Genomic DNA, 20,883 nt, shown 5'->3' on the forward strand with positions numbered 1-20,883 from the left:
GAAAAAGAAATTCTTCATTGTAAAGAGAAGTTAGTTTGGTCTTTCTATAAGAGTTTATGTAAAATTTTTAAAAATTGTGCAGATTGACTTTGACAAATCTTAAAATTCTTGAATGGATTGTTTGAAATTCAAAGTCTATTCCAAAGCCTACTTGTCTCAACCTGTTGAAGGTTAATATTAAAATGCATATATTCAAAAGATAGCTATCTAAAATGTATTTTGAGCTTTTATTTCTTTGAGCCTCATTGTAGCATGGGAATGAAATCTCAAAATTTCTTTGGAATGGCTGCCTCTTAATGCATCTGTTGGTTACAAAACAACCCTGAAATTATAGTTTTATAAAAATTTCTGAAGCTTATTTGTTTATTGAAACTTGTGGGAAGCTATTTGACAGAGCAAATTGGCCTTTCAAACATACAATTTATAAAAAAGAAAGATAAAGTTTGAGCTGCCTATTATGGAAAGCAGTGGTCATTTAAGAAGGTGCAAAAAGTTTAGAAGTTCCTTTTATTTCTCTTAGTCAAACTTCTGTGGTGTTAAGACAAACATGGGTGATTTTGGTTTTCTGTATTTAGAATGCTGTGTTGTTTTTTTTTAAACCCTTACTGACATTTCTCCATCTATCTCATGAGATAAATTGTGAGTAGGCAGTAAGATGTCATAGGCTAATGAGCTCCCCTATAAAACTTCTCTTAAACATCTCTAGAGAATACCACTCGGTGCACAGGGAGCAAGAGGAAGGCAAGGAAAATCAGGTACTGGAACAGAAATCAGTACAAGATATACACACTGAAATTTTCCATGACAACGTCACTTTTAATCAATCTTTAATCTGGAAAACTTTGTGTGGATGGAATGGAAAATTAAATTAGAGGGTTTTCTTTACTCTCACATTGGGAACTTAGTTAAATCCCTAAGTCTTTTGGCAATATTCTTAAACCAGAATTGAATTTGCTTAAAAACGAAGGTTTTGTGTATGTTTGCTAAACATGTGCAACTTGAGATAAAGATAGTTAAACTATTTTCCTGACATTTATACATAAATCCATATGCATATCCATAGATTACCATACAAACATATTGTGGATAGACATACACTAAGGTGGTAGAAAGAATGGAAGAATTACCACCAATAAAAAGTATTTATTTTTCACGACCTACATTAATTTCTGCCACATTTAGAAATAGATGAGGTTAAAATGCACAAATGTGCTATGTTAATCTCCTGACCTTCTGTTCTACTGAATCCCTATTTATTTTGTTGAAAACATTAACAATAGCTGCCTATGAGCAAGTACACTTCAAATCTATGCTTTCTAATTTCTAAAGCTAACATTCTTTTGCCTCCATTAATGTGCTTAAAGAGTGGAAGCTCTGTTCCATTTCATTAACAAGTTAAGGTCAGTCGCATCTCCTTATAAAGATGTAGATGTAAAATTGTTCTCAACTACCTCTAACAACTAGACTCCTTAGTAGCACTTATATTGACATCTGTAGAAAATAGCTTTGTTTGCTACAAGGTAGTTTGAGGCACTATCTCCTTTAAAAATAATCTAACTTATCTGTGTAATGTCTATTGTTTGGTTCATAGTGGGAACACAATGCTTGTGTAGTTACATAGATTTTTTCTCTCAGAATACCGTTAACCATTACTGTTAATGGAAGCTACATTTATAGTTCTTAACATGACGGACGTGACAGAGTAAATGCTTTTATAAAGGAATTCAACTTCACTGGAAACCGAGGTAAATTAGCTTGATATCAAAAGCAACCAGAAAAGAGACTGGCCTAGCAATTACAGATTTCAATAATTTTCACTTGAAGAAGGAACTGTACTTCTGAGGGAAATAATTCGATAATGGTTGACTGGCCAAGGAGTAATCTTGCAATTAGGTATTGGGGCTGTCACCCGTCTGCTTAGTTGGCTTACAAGAATGAGGCAATGATAGATTGGAAAATAGGTGAGTCAGGTTTAAAAAAAAAAGTACAGCTTTTATACTAGTCTGCTTTAATGCACTACTCCATAATATTATAGGCTTTTCTGTTTTGCAAACCTGAATGAGATTCAGACATAGAATCACTGAGATTTTTTTCAAAGTCACTTCCCAAAACTTCCTGGGAGTTATGCACGAGAACAAAAGAATCCTTACTTGTCTGCATTTAACTTACTAGGAATAGGTCTAAGGACGTCGGGAATGAGAATCTCCACCAAAGCCTGGTACATCCCGTGGTCACAGTTACACATCCATTTCAGGATAGACTCATTTTTGCACAGAGTTATCAGCTTTGCTTTCGGAAGTCGGCTTTCTATTTCACTCAGATTGCTGGCGTGAATAAATGTCGCAAATGAATAGATGGCAAATGAGGATAAAAAAAAGAATAATGGGCTTTTAAAATATTTTTATTGAATAAAATACTATAGAGGTTAGACTATACCATCATTGCACTGGTGCCACATAGCTGGGATAAAGGGCTCCCCCCCAAAGCTCTCTACTTACTTTCGAATTTTCTAAAAACATGTTGACTGTGTTTTTTTTTTTTTTTGGTTTGTTTGTTTTTAAGGAAAGGGGGAAGATGTCTACTGCATTCACCCAAATCAATAAAAATGGGAGCTATGTGGAGAGGCTAAACCTCAAAAGAGCAATTTGTGGTATATTTCTATCATAGTCAAAATGTTAGCCTATCAAATAAAAGTTATCAGGAAAGGTTCACAACTGGTATACATATCCCTACAGTGTCAGATCTGTTCAGTTACTACAGTAAATCAGTAAAGTTTTGGGGTTCTGACCTGGATTCAGTAATGGTAGTGCCATCTCCTGGAGTGGAGGGAGAATAACGCCAGAAAGTTTGCCACAATTTTTCTATCAGGCTAAACTGAAGATTCACAACAACATCCAATATTGCCTAAAAAACACAAATCAAGGGCAGGTGACCTTTCTGTTGTGTTTACATTAATCAAAAGGAGTAGAGGTTTACATCTGGTGCATAGATGAATGAGATTTTTTTCTTTTATAACAGCATAGTATAATGGTAAGATATAGCTTTTTCTAGTCACTAGTTATTAGGTATTTCATCAGGAAATTTCTTCAGAACCTGCTAAAGATATATGACATAACAAAGGAAAGTTGAACTACTAAAAAGACAAGGACATTCACTAAGGAAAACTGACAAATTCCTTTCAAAATTAAAAAGCCAGCCAATGCTTTCAAAGATTTCTGGCTGTGGTATTATTATTATTATTTGTTGGTGACTAGGTCTCCTCCCTTCCCCACCCCCTCACTGGTTTTTTTTTAATTATTTTTTGCTTCATCCATGAACCTCTTAAATTTCATCCTTCCTTATGATTTTTCCCCTTCTTCTCAATATTTTCTTTTCTTTGGCTACCACACTTGTATTTTGCAGGTTCAGCGGGGTAGTTGTAATCTAACCTTTACTTCACATCATCCTGTAGTAACTCATATTGTCCCAATGCCATATTTGTCAGGAAGACTTCTCCATTCCCCCAGCTGCTATAGCCTTCCATCTGAGATAACGTTCCACACACTCAATATATCTTCTACGTACCTAGTTATTTTCATGTTTGTCTCTGATTAGAATGTATGCTCCTTGAGGGCAAGGATTGTCTTTGCTCTTACTTGTATCCCTAGTATGGAGCTCAGTGACTGACACATAATAAGCACATTTCATTAATGCTTTATAATTGATTGTCATGGAAAACATACCCAGGTATCTCTTGCATGCCTGTCATCCAAAAGTCAGCCCACCTAAGTCCACAGAGGCTTGGAACCAGGCTGGTTTCAGAGGGATGCATTGTTCAGGCCCGGTGAGTCATAGAACTATTTTCTAAAGGATGGAGGGGTTATGGTCTCTGTTGGTAGAGGGGGCACCACACTGATGAAATCACAGGTTCCCAAAGTACATATGTAAGAAGTATTGAATGTGCAAGCCATAAAGAGAGCATTGGGTATCTGTGGTCAGGGCCACATGCTAGCAGATTCAGAACAACACTTCTTATTTTACCCCCGTTGTTTTTGTTCAAGGATGGACAGAACCAGAAAGACATACAGCAACGGTTGTGTCCTCCCTACTAGACCAGCACTGTAGTACGGTAGAGGGCATTATGACAACTGCCACACTTCAGTGCAATTAGCATCCCAAATCCCACCCCAGAAGGATTTAGCAAACAAGTCTTGCCTTCTTGTGTACTAGGCAGTGGGAAAACAAAAAGAGATAGGTCAACAACCCTAAGACACTCTCATCAAAGGGCTCCTTATGAGGAGCATTCTACCCATCTTGCTTTCAGGAATATTAAGCCCTCTGGCTTTTATAGGCTGTCACAACCTTTCCATTCTGTTTACATCCATCTTCCCTCAACACACTTTAGGGTCCAATGACACTGGCTTCCTTTCCTGCTGCTTATATGGCTCTTTCTACCTTTTACTGTGCATTTTGTTTTTGTTTTTGTTTTTTTTTGCAGGGCAATGGGGGTTAAGTGACTTGCCCAGGGTCACACAGCTAGTAAGTGTCAAGTGTCTGAGGCCGGATTTGAACTCAGGGAGTCCTGAATCCAGGGCCAGTGCTTTATCCACTGTGCCACCTAGCCGTCCCCTTTTACTGTGCATTTTCACTGGCCATCCTCTGGGCCTAGAATGTTCTCCCAATTCATCTGCCCCTCTTGGCTTCCCTGGCTTCCTGGCTCACTTACCATACCTGAAAAAGGCCTTTTGCTGTCCCTTTCAGTGCTAGTGACTTCTCTACAAGGTTATTCCTAATTTACCCTGTGTGTGTCTATCTTGTTTACATATAGTTCCTTGCCTGTTGCTTCCATCATTAGAATGTGAGCTTCTTGAGGGCCAGGACAGTGTTTCTGTCTTTGTATCCCTAGTGTTTAGTAAAGTGTCTGGCCCATAATAGGTACTTAATAAAAACTTGCTCTCTCAACCCGAGTTAATGGGCTGGAGAGGGAGGGATGTACACAAATAGTTATGATGGGGATATTCACATATCTAGACATATGTACAAATGGCTATGATGTAATAAGGGAAAGTGAGATGAAGCACAAAGGCATAAGTTCAGACAAAGTGCTTTTAGAAATCTGAGGAGGGTGAGGAAATGGTAGAGGCTTGATGGAGCAGCTGACACATGAGTTGGGCCTTCAAGGAAGGTAAGGGCTCTAACAGATGGGGATTGGAGAAAGGGTAAGATCATTCCATGTGTGAGAAATATTAGGAATAAAAACATGAAGGGAAAAAAGAAGAAGGCAAGCCAGGAATGGGAGGGACAAAATAGTCCAGTTTGGCTAGAGAGCTGAACATATGAATGAGAGTAGTCTGTGAAAAAACCATGGAAGATTAGTAGCTCTATACAGAGCCAGGGTCAGGTCACATTTATTCCCTAATAATAATATTATCTAATTTATATAGCACTTGAAGGCTTAATTAAGCAAAATAGAGACCCATTAAAGGTTTCTGAGGAGAGATTAAACCAAAATAGTCTGTAAGTATGATTTCTCAATCAGTGATATGAGGAATGGATTAGAGAAGTGAGAACAGAATAGGTTTGATAAAAATTAGGGAGGAATCTAGGGAGTAAAGTCATGATGAAAAACAATGAGTTCATTAAAGAATTAAAGATGGGAAAAATGAAAGAATTAAATATCTTAACCAGAGGGAGAAATGTCAGAAGTCAGGACTTTGAAGGTATGGGTTATTCCTTCAACATCATGGGAGTTAGGGGTGTGGCACCCTCTTCCCCCCACTCCCCGCTCCATGATTTGGAAAATTTGCATAAAAATTTTTGGCCTTCCCTTTGTACCAGAGAAGTCAGAACTTTTTCTTTTATGGAGCGTTTACAGTACCTTATTATAAAATTTGGGTGGATATTATATAATACTATCCATATATTTTATGCATTTCTGAGTTTCTAAACTTTTTCTGTTGGTCTTAACATATCATCTGAGGCTTCCACAAAATTCCCCCCAAATTCCCATTTAATTTCTTATGCTGACCTGTGATGTATCAAAACTGTGATGGGGGAAGTGGTGATGTGAAAGGGATAACTGTAGTTTCCTGGGAAAAGCCTGAAATTAAGTGAAGGTGGAGCAGACAGGAGTTGAAAAAGCTTAAGAAACTGCAAGGTCAGCATGTCAGAAGGTTTAGCATTACAGATACTAGAGTTTTCAAAGAATATGAGAGCAGGAAGGAGGGGAAAGGAAAGCTGTGAGCCAGGACCCAAAGGAGAAAAGAAAGGGGAGGGAGTAACCAGCAGGTCAGTAGAAGAGACAGACAAGGACCAAGAGAGGAAGGTCTGATGTCATGAATTTCAAAGGAAATAACTTCCATGATTTCCTTCTAAGATTACCTTCAATGGACACTGTTTGTATCTTTTTCATATATATTTCCATGCTGTCTTTTCCATTAGAATGTGAGTCCCTTGAGGGCAGGGATTATTTTGGGTCTTCTTTGTATCTGCAGTGTTAAGCACAGTGCCTGGCACAGAGCTTAATAAATGCTCATCAAACTGAATGGCTAACTTGATATATGCCCTAATTTTGGCCCGGACCTTAACTTCCTTTTTCTTAGTTCGGTAGGCCAGTACAAACATATAGCTTCATCAAACATGTAGGATTGCATTGAAAGTTGCTAATGCTTGTATTAACTTATGATTATTCTTTTTAAATCTCCCAGTAGCATCCAAATTAATTTATAAATTAGCCTCAGGATGATACTACTCACAAAACTTGAGAATTACTCCTTTGTACAAAAAAGGTAGTTTTGACTACATGTATTTAATAATGTGGGCTCTAAGAACTGGTATAACAACTCTGCTCATCTTCTGTGTCTGAGAGAAGTAGAGAAGAACCTAGTTAGCTGGTGAACTTAGGGCACTGTAGATCAGCAACATACATAATGCAAATTCTTAAAATTTTCATCCATAAAGACAATAAGCCCAATTTACAAATATAGAAAAAATATTTTTGGGGGAGATACTATTCTAGAAATCAATAGAAAATGTCACAAAAATAGGGAAGTGACAATTGAGGGAAATGAATCCTTTTGATATGTTAATAATTATTTTTATATTTATATTTAAGAACCTACTATGTACAAAGTATTATACACTTAAGGAACTTGTTATCTAATGGGAGGGATAGGTATATAAGTTAATAAGTACAAAGTAGCAGTAAAGAAAGGATCAAGACAACACTTTCTATGAAGATTTGAGAAGAAAGAGTTCACTTGCAGTTAGAGGAATCCAGGAAAGCTTCATGGGAGAGGTGACACCTGAGCTGGACCTTGAAGGAAGAAAAAGATTTCAATAGATGGAGATGAAGAGGGATGCATCCTAGAAATGGTTTGGGAGGTTGTCAACCTTCATGAATGCAAAGAATAAAGGTAATTCTGGAGGGGACTGCAGAACAACTGGCAGTATAGTTTGATTGGAGTGTGTGTGCGTGCGTGCGTGTATGCGTGTGTGTGTGTGTGTGTGTGTGAGAGAGAGAGAGAGAGAGAGAGAGAGAGAGAGAGAGAGAGAGGAGATAGAGAAGAGAGAGAGAGAAGGGGAAGGTTGTGAAATTATGCTGGAAAGGTAAGATGTGGAAGGCCTTAAATGTCATGTTAAGGAGTCTGTATATTATCCTACAGACAATAGGGAGCACAGAAAGTTTTGAGCAGGGCAGTGACATGGTAAAATATATACATTCGATTATTTTGGGAGTGGTATGAAAAATGCATTATGGAGGGAAGAGGATGAAGGCAAAGACACAAGTCAGGAGGCTAGAGAAGATGTTATGAAGGTGTAAACTTGGGTGGTAGCAGTGTGAATTGAGAGTAGGGGACAGATGTAAGAGATATTCAAAAGGTACAAATTAATAGGGTCTGACAATTGATTGGACATGAGGGGTGAAGGAGAGAGAAGAGTAAAACGTGACTGAAGTTTTGACCCTGGGTGAATGGGAAGATGGTAGTGCCATTGACAAAAATACAATAGTTCAGAAGAAAAAACAGATTTTAGAGGAAAGAAGATGAATTCAGCTTCACACAGGTTCAGTTTGAGATGCCACTGGGGCATTCAGGTGGAGATTTGCTTAGTGGTCAGTTGGAGAGGCAGGAACCAATCTCCAAGAAGTTGAGTGTAAAGACATAGATTGGAGATGCATTTGGATAGAGGCAGAGCTATGAGATACCAACAGAAATACCAAGGGAGAAAAAGTAGAAAGACAAAAAAAGGACCCACAATAGAATCTTAGAAGACTATGTTTAAGAATCAATAAGACAATGAACCAGTAAAGTACTCTGGTATAAGAAGATCAAAGGGAAAGTTGAATGAAGATGCCAAAGGAGGAAAGTCAGTCCATGAAGAGGGTTCAGTGGTGTAAAATACTTCAGAAAGGTTAGGGTGGTTGGGAATTTTTAAAGGCCAATGAATCTGGCAATTAAGGTAACTTTGGAGAGAGAAATTTAAGCAGAGTAAACGCAATGGAAGATTGCAGGTGGTTGAGGAACTCTATATATAAAGTGGGTGTGGAGGAAATGGAAACATTGAGTGTACACTAATCTTTCTAGAAGTTTAATACTAAAGGGGAGGAGAGATATGAGGATAAGTCAAGCAGGTGACAGGTTCAATGGAAAAGAATAAAGGACACCTAAGAATGTTTATAGCAGTAGGGAAAGAATGGGTAGAGAGGGTGTGAATCATAGAGAATAGCTCTAAGGGGAGGGGAGGATAGAAAAAATGGATCAATAGCATGAGGAAAGAAGCTAATTTGGCAAGAAGTAGGGTCACCTTGTCCTCTGAGAATGGAGCAAAAACATGTCTTTGAGGGGAAAAGGATGAAAAATGAGAGAACTAAGGAAGGATAGCTTCCATCTTCTCATTAAAGTACGAAGTAAGGGCATCTTTAAAGGTGAGTGGGTTGGTGTTGGGGGATGTAGGATAGCTGGGAGAGTTTGGAAATGAGTAGTAAGATTCAATAGCATTTCTTTTTAGTGAGCTCATTATTTCATTACTTCCTTAACAAGGAAGAATAACAAACAGAATAGCAAGCATCTGAGGAGGATAGTACCTTCTTGAACTGTCATCCTATAGAGTCAAAATTGCAAAGGGAGAGAAGTGGAGCTAAAATAGGCATGGTAAATTGGGGGAATAAAAGAGATCAGTGGAGTGCAGGGCACAGGGCCAGGTCAGAACAATTTCAATGGTGGGAGGAATGAAAGGATAGGGGATTATGATCAGAAAGAGGAATTTCAGAATTTGGGCCCTTGAAGGTCAGATACAGGTTGGACTTGATAGTCTCTGAAGTCCCTTTAGACATTCCATGATTTCTCTGTCCCTCAGTGTCTTTGGAATGCTGTATATACACCAACATTTTGTAAATCAAATAATATTTTAAATGTTTCAGGGAATTGGCATTTAAAGGAACCCTGTGATAATTTTTTTAAGGAGTACATTTTGTGTGAGAAACAAAGAAGTGTCCTTTAATTGGGGAATGGCAAAACAAGTTGTGATGCATGAATCTAATTAAATATCAGGATTTAAGAAGTAAAGAATACAAGGAAGCATGGAAAAACATATGAATTGATACAAAGTGAAATAAGCAGAACCATGAAAACAAAATGATTGAGACAACCTTTTAGGATCACATGGAGAAGATCTGTCAGGTATTATGCTAATGTGAGAAATTTTTCTTAGTTGTTAATAACCCAGCACTTCTGAGAAGCATTCAGGTTTACTCAAAAATTTCTTACTTCTGGAGTAGAAAAAAAACCCAACCACCAAAAAACAAACCATTAATGCTATGAGTTGAGAAATCTCACTGCATATTGCATTGTCAGCAGTTGGCAGTAAGATGTCCATTATAGCCAAAGGTTTATATTCTACCAAGTGCAAGTCCACAAACAACATTGAAATAAAGATATCTACATTTCAGATATAATCTTGTTTCAAAGAGAGAAACACTTTAGAAAATCTTACAACAAAAGAAAATGTCCCAGACTGAAATTGGAAGCTATCATCTTAGAAACAAGTGTGTTGAACCCATCCAGGAGTTAAACATGCCCAAGATAGTGAGTTGGTACAACTGATCCTGCTGTAGAAAGCTTCCAAGTGGTTGTGTAAAGAACCCTGGATTTAGGACCCAAATTTTAATCATAGAATCTAGGTGTTGGAAGCTACTTCAGCCATCATCTAGTCCAACCCACTCCTGAGCAAGAGTCTCCTCTCTCATAATGGAAAAATGGTCATCCAATATTGCTGGAAAAACTCAGAGTAAGAGAGAACCCACTACCTCCTGAGACAGCCTAGCCCACTTTGAGATAATTCTGATCATTAGCAAGTTTTTTTCTCACATCAACTGAGGGTTAGCTGGGTGAGGTACTTTCCAAGACCTGCAGTGGATCTTCCCTTACCTTTTTCTTGTTGATTAGAGGAAAAAGACTGAGGGCTTCCCTTGAGAGCACCCTGGTCAGGGATCCTATTGTCTTCCTCTTCAACTAGCTTCCAGGTCATAGGAAGACAGTATGTTGGTGGAGAGGTAAACCTGTGATTTCTTTGGCATAGAGAATTCCTTCTACACAGATCAGTGCCTGCTTTGAGGATCAGTCCTTTTTGTGGGAGAGCCTTGACCTTTGAGTCAACTGGCTTAAAATCTTCACTCTGACCTGGACTGCTTCTCTGAATCTGAGCTTCAGTATTAGAATCAGAATTCAGTATTCCTAAAAACTGGGGTGTGTGGAAGTGGTGGTGGGAAGACACTGATATGGACAAATATAAATGACACAAGGAGAAATCTGAGAAGAACAAGAAACTTCAATGGTTTCTGAAGGGAATGTGGACTGTGCAAGTTCTCCCAATTATTTTAATCTATCCTCTTTGTACCCCTCACCTCTACAGTTAGGCAGGAAAAATCAAAGAAAAACCTTTGTCCATATTCTGCCTGCAACTTATCTCTTACTACATCCCTCTTATGAGCCGTATATTACCACCAAATTGGGCTACTCTCCACCCTCATTCATACCTCTGGGCCTCTGGCCACACTGCCTCCTTGCCTGTCTAGATGTTCTCCTTTTCACTTTGTCTTTTGAGCTTGCTCCCTGTCCATCAACTTCCAACATGAACACCATCTCTTTTGTGAACTCTTATGATTCTCCTTAACTTTCCTTCTCCCCTGCTGAAGTAATTTCTCCAGGCTCAGATTCCTAATAATATTTTATTTGGATGTTTCAATTGCCCAATAACTTCCTCTCCTGCATCATTTTGTGTGTGTGTGTGTTTGTGAAATTCTATTTGAATGTTAAACTCATAGAGACTAAGTCCCTTTTTTTAAACCTACCAGTTCCTTGCACACAGTAAGCCCTTGATAAGTATTTGTTGAATAGACCTTGCTCAACAAAGCATGAGGATCAGCTTCTCTCCTATGTAAGTGACATAGCAAGTCATTTGCTTTTAGCTAGCTGTTTTAGACTTAATTTGTTTGAAAAGTCTTACTTACCTCACAGTGCTCTCGATAAAGACTCTGCAGTGACTTGATATCCTCAAAGGTAGTACCATCTGGTAGAGAAGATATTTCAACTTCTCCAAACTCTGGAAGTGCTCTAGATGCATCTGTTACCATGACAACAGAGTAGAAAAAAAAAACACATTGTGGATGGTGCCAATTACAGCCTAATGAGAAAAAATTTAAGAGTACAAAGGCTTTGTTTTTGAAAAGTCAGGGGGCCAAAAAGCCAAGACTTTTCATATTTTCATCTTAATATTTTACAACCAAAAATTAGAAGCAGGAACAATAGACAAGATAAGCTGTGACCAGAACTCCAAATGTAACAGGACTGTCTGTGTAAGTTGTGTAAGAGAGACAAAATGTTATGGGGGATTTTTTTAACCCTAAAATTTCACTAGGACTTTTAGAAATAGCAGAGGGTTTCCCATTTTTAGCAGCTAGTCCATACATATTTACTTAGTACATATGAATTAAAAAGTCCAACAAAAATCCAGATCTTTAAAAAAAGAATATTTGACTAAGAATAGGCCAAATTGTCATGTTGCGTTGGAGATATAACTTCAGCAGAAAGACCTTCAGAGTACAATGGGTATCCATAATTATCCATGATACTTGAAGAAAAACCTGCTGCTTTTTTGTAGGTTTCACAATCCTACTAACAAGTAATACACATTATATCTTAACATACCTAAAAACTGTTGATGATGCTGACTTTGGGCAATTACAGTTTGCTCAACAGATGTGCCTGTCTGTTGACCACTTCCTGTGAAACCATCTGCAACCCCATCCACTTTCTGCATAGGCTTGTACCTTAAAATGTGGAATGAAAAAACAACAACACAACAACAATAACAACAAACAAATTATTCCTTGAGTCTTCAAATGCACCACATAAAAATGATTAAGGTATGTGACTTGATTTTGCTTTCTTCCATTATTTAGGTTGATAGGGATTTATCTAAGATAAAATAGACTTTAGAAAGTGGCATGTAAAGATGTTTTCAATTCTGCTTCTCCCTGAGAAGCTAACCAAAGTTGGGAAATCCAAGAACAAAGAATTAAAGAGTTCCAGGGTCTTTCTTTAGACTAAAAAGGCCTCACTCTGCTTGCCCTTAGAGTGGACCTTGGGTTTTCCAAGGCTATTTCCTAGGTGCAAAAGCTGGAAAGCTTTCAAGTATGGGTTTACAGACAGGTCATATGTTTTTACCTTGGAGTGGTAAGGAAGTTTAGTATTCCAGCCTAATGAAACTAGTGCCTATTGAAGGAGGGCCTAAAATGAACACTTGTTGAATTGAAGTACCACTTATGGTAAAGATGTTGATTTATTCTGTAAAGATCCAGCCTGAAGGGGGCAAAGGAACTTTGATTCTTAGTAACTGAAAAGGTGGAGGGTCCTTATCAATTAATTCTACCCTTAGTTCATTTCAGAAGGTTTCCCATCCACATCAATTCACTGTGTGTTTAATTTGGTTTTAGCTTCATTATTTTCAGCTATGAATTTTTACTTAGGTAATAAAATAGGCTGAATTTGTTTAACCAATTTAAATTAATGCAGTTTGGAATTCATGGAGTTTCAACAAAAGAGGTGAAAGGAATTTGCATTATTTAGCCTAGAGAAGAGAAAGCTGAAACAACTTCCTACAGATTTCAATTATATAAAGCTTTATTATGAGATTAGGGGGGTAATTATAAAATGGAGACCAGCTGTTTTCTGATTATACTTCTTTATTGTCTATTGCATCTAGCAAGCATATCATGGGTACAGAATGACCAGAAATTTCAAAACTAGTATGGAATTTTAGGTTAGATGAGAAGGACTTTCTACAACTTCTTGTTAGACTGTGTTTATATAAGCAAACAAGCTCTTCATCTCAGTGGCATTAGAAAATGGCTATGATGATGATACATTCAGTGGTAAAACAATTCCTAAATTCTTAAGGAAGATAGTAAAATCATTTTCCTTGGAATTATAGCAATACTGGCTGTATTATCAAGATGATCATGATATTAGAAGTAGAAGACTACATTTATATGTGAGATCTACTACTTGCAAAGCAGTTTCAATAAGGTGGTTCCTTCGAGCCTCACAACAACCTTGGGAGATGTCTAGTTTCCTCATTTTATATAAGGGCAGGATGTGTGGTGGAAAGAGCTCTGGGCTTGGGGTCAGGAGATCCTTTCCCCTTGATGAGAGTTCTGATTCAGCTCTAAGTATATAGGACCTTCACCCACCACCAAATGAGATAATAATGCTTTTATTCAAAAGGTTGTTGTAAACAACCTTGTTCTTAAATTCTAAAACTTTACATAAATGTGAACTATCATTAAGAAGAGGAAATAATCTCATGAAGGTTAGTTAACTTGTCCAAGGTTACCCACATTAGTAAGGAATGGGGCTAAGCCTTAAACCTAGATGTCTTGACTACAAATTCAGTGCTTTTTCAACTAATACTACACACAATAGTAAAAGCTACAATAGGAACTATTTTAATAAGGTGATAAACATTTGTCACATTAACAGTTTTTCACAGGTGTAAGATACTGGAACACAGGACATCAAGGGTTTCTTCAAATCTGATCTTGTAGAAAAAGAAAGAATCAACAACTAAAGGGGGAAATCCATTTTTATGGATTTCAGTTATTTAGATTTTTTTCATTAACCCACCTCTTTTTAGGTATTAAATAAACGTTTTGAAATGAATTGTAAGTCAAAATATTTAATTGCTGCTAAAACATATACAAAATCAAGTATTTATTGTGCCTATGATATATGTCTTCTTTAAAACGTTGTATACTAAGTGAATCATGCTTTCCCACTGACTTACACTATAAGTTGAGGATGCTTTATTTTCATTCTGACTGATTTTCTACTGGCAATGGCTCTTGCCATTGAAACATAGCTTTAAGTTTTTCTGCCTCCCACTACTCTGTCAAGCATTTCATCATCTGTAAATACACACTTGACTGCAAACACTAGGGGAGCTCACTATTTAAAGAAAGTCTTCTCAGATTATTATTATTATTATTTTTTTGGTGAGACAGATCATCACCTACATAAATTATGTTTGAAACATTTCAAGGTCTTGGTTGGCATTTTAAAAAAACGGAGTAAACCTGGACCATATCTGAAAATCTGTGGTGGTGCCAAAGGAAAAAAAAAGACCTGTGCTGTTGCTAATGAAGAAACAGCTCTTGGTTTTAAAATTAGTAAGCAGCAAATGATAATTTTAACAGCTTGCAACTCCATGGGTAACCACCAGCTAAAGTTGTTAATGATTAAGAAATCAAAGAAACTCTAATGCTTTAATAACTTAGTGTATGCATGAAACCTGTCACTGAAATATAAAACTTGGAAGGTTATTAAGAATCCTTTCAATACGGAGCTCGTCATAGCTGTTACATGGAATTTGGACAGTTGTAAGTCTACTTTGAAAGCACCATGGAAAACACACAATATGGCTATGCATGGATACTAAAACATCATAATAAAAGGCAGAAAGTGGCATATACTTACCACCAGAATTGCCAGATTAGCTTCTCTACACTAATCAAGGCTATGAGGGAAAAATTCACACCAAAGTTTTTTAAAGTGGTTGAAATTGCATGTAGAAAAAACAAAAACATCACTGAACAGACAAATAGGCATCATGATCCCAGTCTGTCTCAGCCACTTTCTAGCTGTGCGACCCTGGGCAAGTCACTTAACCTCTTCTGGGCCTCAGTTTTCTTCTCATTTGCAAAATGAGGGGATCAAAGTCAGTTCTAAATCTGTGATCCTATGAAACATCCTAAATAATTACACAATTTATAACCATTGCTTAAAAAAGCTGTTCTCATTCACAAAGTGCTGTGATCTTAACCTCCTGTGTGCAATGCAAAAGGCTTTTTAAAGATTGTTCCAGTAAAGTAATAAGCAGCTTGGACATGACTGTGGTACAAAACTGTACTCAGTAACTGACCAACTCAAAAAAAAAAAAGAAAGAAAAAGAAAGGTGAATTATGGGACTTTCAATACCCAAGGGAACAAATGATATCCCAAAAGCTGAATTTGAAGTGTGATCGAAAGAACTTTGGATTTGGAGTTAGAGAATCTGAGTTCAAATCCTGACTCACTCACTTTCTACCTGTGTAACCACAGGCAAGTCGCTTTGTTCCTCTGCTCCTTAGTTTCCTCATCTTTAAAATGAGAAATTGGACTAGAGAATTAGCTCCTTCCATTGCTAAATGGAGGAAATCCTTTGTAAAAATCATGTTGGTAAATTTAAGTCTTTACTCACTTCTCTCATTAGTTCCTTTGGTGGTCCATTTTATAACTATTTTACTGTTCCTGGGCAATCACTGAATTCATGGGTGGGGGTGGAGGGGTGGGTGAAGAAAGAAAGATTCGAACAAAGAATTTTGTTGATTATCAGTAAATTTAATACAGGTTTTGATTAAGGGGAAAGCTGAAACCATCTGCTAAAATAAATTCTTTGTCTTATCAGCGGATTTTACTTATTTCATCTCTGAAGAGTGGTGGTATGATGTAGTGACTAGAGAAACGGGCTTAGAGATAAGAAGACAAGGGATCAAGTCCCTCCTCTGACACAAAGTTGTAGCGTGGCCCTGGGTGTTTCACTTGTGCTCTAGACAACCCTCTAAAACCATAAACAATAATAATAGCTAACATTTATGGGGCACTTTAAGGTTTGCAAAGCATTTGATGTATATTGTCTTATTTTATCCCTATAATCTCCCTGGCAGGTGAATATTATTATCACCCCCATTTTGTATATGACAAAACTGAGAAAGAGCTCTGAGGTTAAGTGGCTTGCCTCAGGTCCCATGGCTCTGTGAGATAGGATCAGGACTCAGGTCTTCTTGGTTGCAAGTCTGTTACTTTATCCACTATGGTACCTAGCTGTAAATTGCAGAGAAGGCTCCAGATTACATTGGTAGAAGGAATTAGTAATATCAGTGAAATCACAGGTCCAGTCATCTCTATCCCTGCCCTTCTTTGACTCACTGGTTTGGGTAATTATACAATTCAAATACAGTCAATTAACTACCTATTATGAAATCTTGCTAAAAGTTGTTCTTGTTCCTATCCTGAAATCTTTTTTGAATCACCTCCCCCCCCCCCAACCCCTTTTATTCCTGCTCCATGGGCTTCTTGTTGTGGAGGCAACTTGCCTTTCCCCTCCCATCTTGACATCCAAGGCAACAAATGAATACTTAAAAGACCAACCCCCTCTCAGGTAAGAAAACCCCAAATGGGATTTACATTATGGTCTTCAATATGAATTCTATTTTAGATATTTTCTCAAAACAGGATTATGTCTAAAGTTGATCTTACTGCTGAAATCCTTTCAAATTATTTTTTAAAAAGGTACTAGATTAAGATATTTATATTAGTTTTTTTAAATGTAAAATGAGCTATATTTATGCAAGAGGAAAATTTTACATTGAATAAGTGATAGCAAATCCTGTGCTATAGTGCTATAGGAAGCATATACATCTATGGAAATTATAAAACTACAATAGGGAATCAATGGTGTTCCAAGAAACAGTGTTACAGGTTGGATCGTTTAGTTATTTTTAGTTCTTTTGACTTCAATGGAAAATGTGATCATTACATCAGGGATGGCCTCTGAGGCAGAAGGAACACTAAAGCTTTCAGCATAAACCTTCCTTACCTGCATACTAAAGTTAGCTACTCAGGTGCCATATCACCTGACTATTATCCACCCCTGGAGGTTAATCCAACTCAGGCTCAGCCCTTGGAATAACATCTTGGAATATTCCTAAAAAGACTTGTTGTTATCCAGAGACATTCCTTCTTAGGAGACCCTCAGGAAGCTGGGAACAGTTCTGAGACTCCATGAGAATCTGGGACCTGCTCTAGAGATATATTCAGTTCTCTTAGGATTGGGGATGGCCCAGAACTAGATCTCTCCTGGTCTAATTTCATGACACTGAATCCAGCTAAAAGCTGGATTGGCCTCTGTAGATATCGTGGGACAGAACACACACATGTCTATCTGTCTGAATGCATTCTCCTCCTCCAGGTTGTATTCTCAATTCCACTCCATCACCCTTGGAGAAATGTTTCCCAGAATCATAGCTTTAGAGCTAGACAAGACCTCAGCAGTTATCTAGACCAAACCCTTCATTTTACAGGTGAGGAAACTGAGTCCTAGGGATGTTAATTGACTTGCTCCACTCTCAAAATTTTACAGATGAGATGTGGACTGCACTAGTGGACAGAGATTTGATACTGAATTCTCACATTGATAAAATCACAGATCTATTCTTGATAACATGAATATCACATATTTGAAAATTTCTGTATTAATTTGAAAAAAATAAAGATATGTAACAACAAAAAAGCATTTTCATTACCTTACCAAGGTTACCAAGATTGTTGATCTTAGTTGCACAAAAATGAATGAATGAATGAAAAAATGTTTGTGAAACTTACTATATGCTAAGCAGTACGCTAAACCCTAGAGATACAAACAGAAAAGCAACATAGTCCTTATTTTCAAGGAACTCACATTCTAATGAATAAATACAAAACATTTATTAAGTATGGTTACCATGTGACTTCAAGGAGTTGAGATTCTAATGAGGAAGACAACATACATAGAGGAGTAAAGATTAGGGAGGAGACAACCTACTTTGGAGGGTGTAGGTTAGATAGAAAGGCCTGGTCATTTTGATCATACATAAGAAGTGCAAATAGCCAAGCCTCTTCTATCTGATTGTGCAAATAAGTTGTTCCATATGAGTGAATTTTGCAGGTAATTAAAACTTTCCCTTTTTGAGTGCCTAAACTTAAAAAAAATTATTTGTTATGGACTAAAATCTTTCTAAAAATGGTGTATACCTTTCTGTCGTCTTAGAAATTTTACATTTTGGAGCACTTCAGAGTTAGCAAAGCACTTTCTTTCATAATCTCATTTGAAACACATGTAATCTTTGGTTGAAGTATAGGTATTTGTACAAGACTCTCCTGAATTGTGGAAAAAATGATTACTCTATTCTCCCTGCCTGACCAGAGCATGGGAGAAGAAAGATCTTGCTTTTGGCTTCCAGCTCACCTGAGCTTATCTCACCAAAGTGGAAAGTCCCCAAAGTCACTAGAGCATCAAGCTAGAAATAGGGACATTCCTGAGGTTCCTACTGGACACAGTGCTGGATTTGGCTGAACCTTCTTGATTCAGAGTTATTATTTGAGAATACAGATGATTGTTCTATATTGTGACATGGTGACATATCCTCAGTGTCCATTAAGACATGGACTTGTTGGCTTTAGACTGCTGTGCTGAAGAACATGAAGCTCTGCTCAGGTTCCTCCTTCCACTATTAGCTACCCTTGATGATGACTGTCAGTGTACCCCACCCACTACCTTGTTTTCTACCTAATTGGCTGGGCAATGGATGAAAGGATGAACTTTAGAGCTAGAAGAGAAGATTAAGGGAATTTCACCCAATCACCCCCATTCCCCCCCCCTTTTTTTTTGGTGAGGCAATTGGGGTTAAGTGACTTGCCCAGGGTCACACAGGTAGTAAGTGTCAAGTGTTTGAGGCCAGATTTGAACTCAGGTCCTCCTGACTCCAGGGCTGGTGGTCTATCGACTGTGCCACCTAGCTGCCCTCCCCTCCCTTTTTTTTTTTCTTTTTACAGATGTGGGAACTGAGACATTCAAACTGTCTAAGGTGATAGGGGTTGTAAGAGGCAGAGCCAGAATTCAAACCTAGGTCATATGAGACCAAATGCAATGCACTATCATGGCCTGAGAATGGTTCCATATTGCTAGAGGAATAAAGGGCTTGGGCTTTATGAGAAGTATACAAAATGCCTTATATTTGTTGCCTGAATCTCTCCTACCATCTATTTTCTTTGTTTTTATACTCATGCTAGGCTGTAAATGGAAGAAATCACACAATTATACTTACAGGGTCCACTACAAATTTATCTTATGTTGACTCAACTGCATCTTCACAGTTAGACACTGTGATGTCTATCCCATGATGTCTGATCCAAATCTTTTCATCTCTCCTTAAACCACTTACACCATCCCTCCTTTCCCCAGACTTTATACTCTAAATGACCTCAGTGTCACCCCCAACCACTGTCTCCTCCTTTTCTCCAGTTTTGGAGAAAGTCAGTATCATTCTCCTAACAAACATCAATCCTACTTGGGCCTTTGATTCCCATCTCTTTTTGTCTACTCCAACAGCTCGCTCCTTTTATTATCCTCTCTCTTCCTATCTATTGAAACTTCTCCTTCTGCTTACAAACATGTCTAGATCTTCTCCAACCTTAAGAAAACAAAAACAAAAAATCAACTCAAACCTTTTTTTACTTGGCCTAACTGCACCTTTAATCTACTGGCCAAAAATACCTCTTTTTAGTGTCCAAGTTTTTTTTTTTTCTGAACAATGGGCTAATTGGCTTCAATTAAGCATATCAACATTGCCTTTGGATGGATTCCTTGGTAGTGAGAACAGACACCTGCTAGTGCTCTTCTGCCAATCACAATGAGGGGTCTATACACTTGGTAACACTAAAGCTCTTGAATCAATTAACAAAGTACAATTACAAAATGATTGACTGGTCATTGGAAACAGTTATCATAGAAAAAAAATCTAAGAAAAAAAGGGCAGACTTTTCTTGTTTCTCTGAATAAAAACAAACAAACCAACCAACCAAAAAAACCTAAATCTACAACTTAGAATTTTGAGACATTTCTTATGAAAGGAATTCCACAATAAAGCCTGAATTCCACACAACCTGTTAATATTCTTAAAAATGTTTAACCCATTGCTTTTACTCATTGATAGTGGTTACATTTCTTATTTTCAATTTTAATTTTCAGTTCTAAATTCTCTCCCTCCTTCCATCCCTCCCTAATCCATTGGGAAGGCAAGAAATATTATACCCATTATACATATAAAGTCATGCACAACATAGTTAGTGGTTCCATTTCTAATAACTATTCCTATTACATTGAGATAACAGGGATTTTTTTTCTAGGCTGAATAGCTTCCAACCTTTATAATTCCCAGTTATCCTAGATAAAGACACTTAATCATCCAATCTTGGGTCCAGACCACTTAACCTAGGTTTTTACAAACTACTTTCCTTAAGCGTCCAAGGAAGTTTGCTATTACCCCTTTTAAGAGTATTTTGCCAGTAGAATTAGGCTTTGTTTTATGAAATTAGTGATTAAAATATTTTAAATTTGTTTGATTTAATAATTTCTCACTCTACTTTCTTTTTTTTCTTCTGTCTCTAAATTACATTCTCATCTTTAGCTTCTGGCAGTATATTTGTCCACAAGAACAATCATGTGCTATACCATATATACATTTTATATATATAAAATTTAACATATAAT

General features: G+C 37.3%; 1 protein-coding gene across 3 annotated transcripts in view; it reads right to left on the reverse strand.

Moving 5' to 3' along the window:
- The window catches only part of RFX3 (regulatory factor X3), a 327,432-nt gene that overhangs the window by 47,616 nt on the left and 258,933 nt on the right, over nucleotides 1–20,883 (reverse strand). For all 3 annotated transcript variants that reach the window (XM_043976081.1, XM_043976079.1, XM_043976080.1), the window contains 4 exons: nucleotides 12,186–12,307; nucleotides 11,489–11,601; nucleotides 2,789–2,904; nucleotides 2,170–2,324 (listed from right to left, as the gene is read on the reverse strand). In XM_043976081.1, the coding sequence (XP_043832016.1) occupies nucleotides 2,170–2,324; nucleotides 2,789–2,904; nucleotides 11,489–11,601; nucleotides 12,186–12,307 (506 nt within the window). The remainder of the gene's footprint in view (nucleotides 1–2,169; nucleotides 2,325–2,788; nucleotides 2,905–11,488; nucleotides 11,602–12,185; nucleotides 12,308–20,883) is intronic.

This window comes from Dromiciops gliroides, chromosome 1 (assembly GCF_019393635.1).
Source record: "Dromiciops gliroides isolate mDroGli1 chromosome 1, mDroGli1.pri, whole genome shotgun sequence".
Taxonomy (NCBI): Eukaryota; Metazoa; Chordata; class Mammalia; order Microbiotheria; family Microbiotheriidae; genus Dromiciops; species Dromiciops gliroides.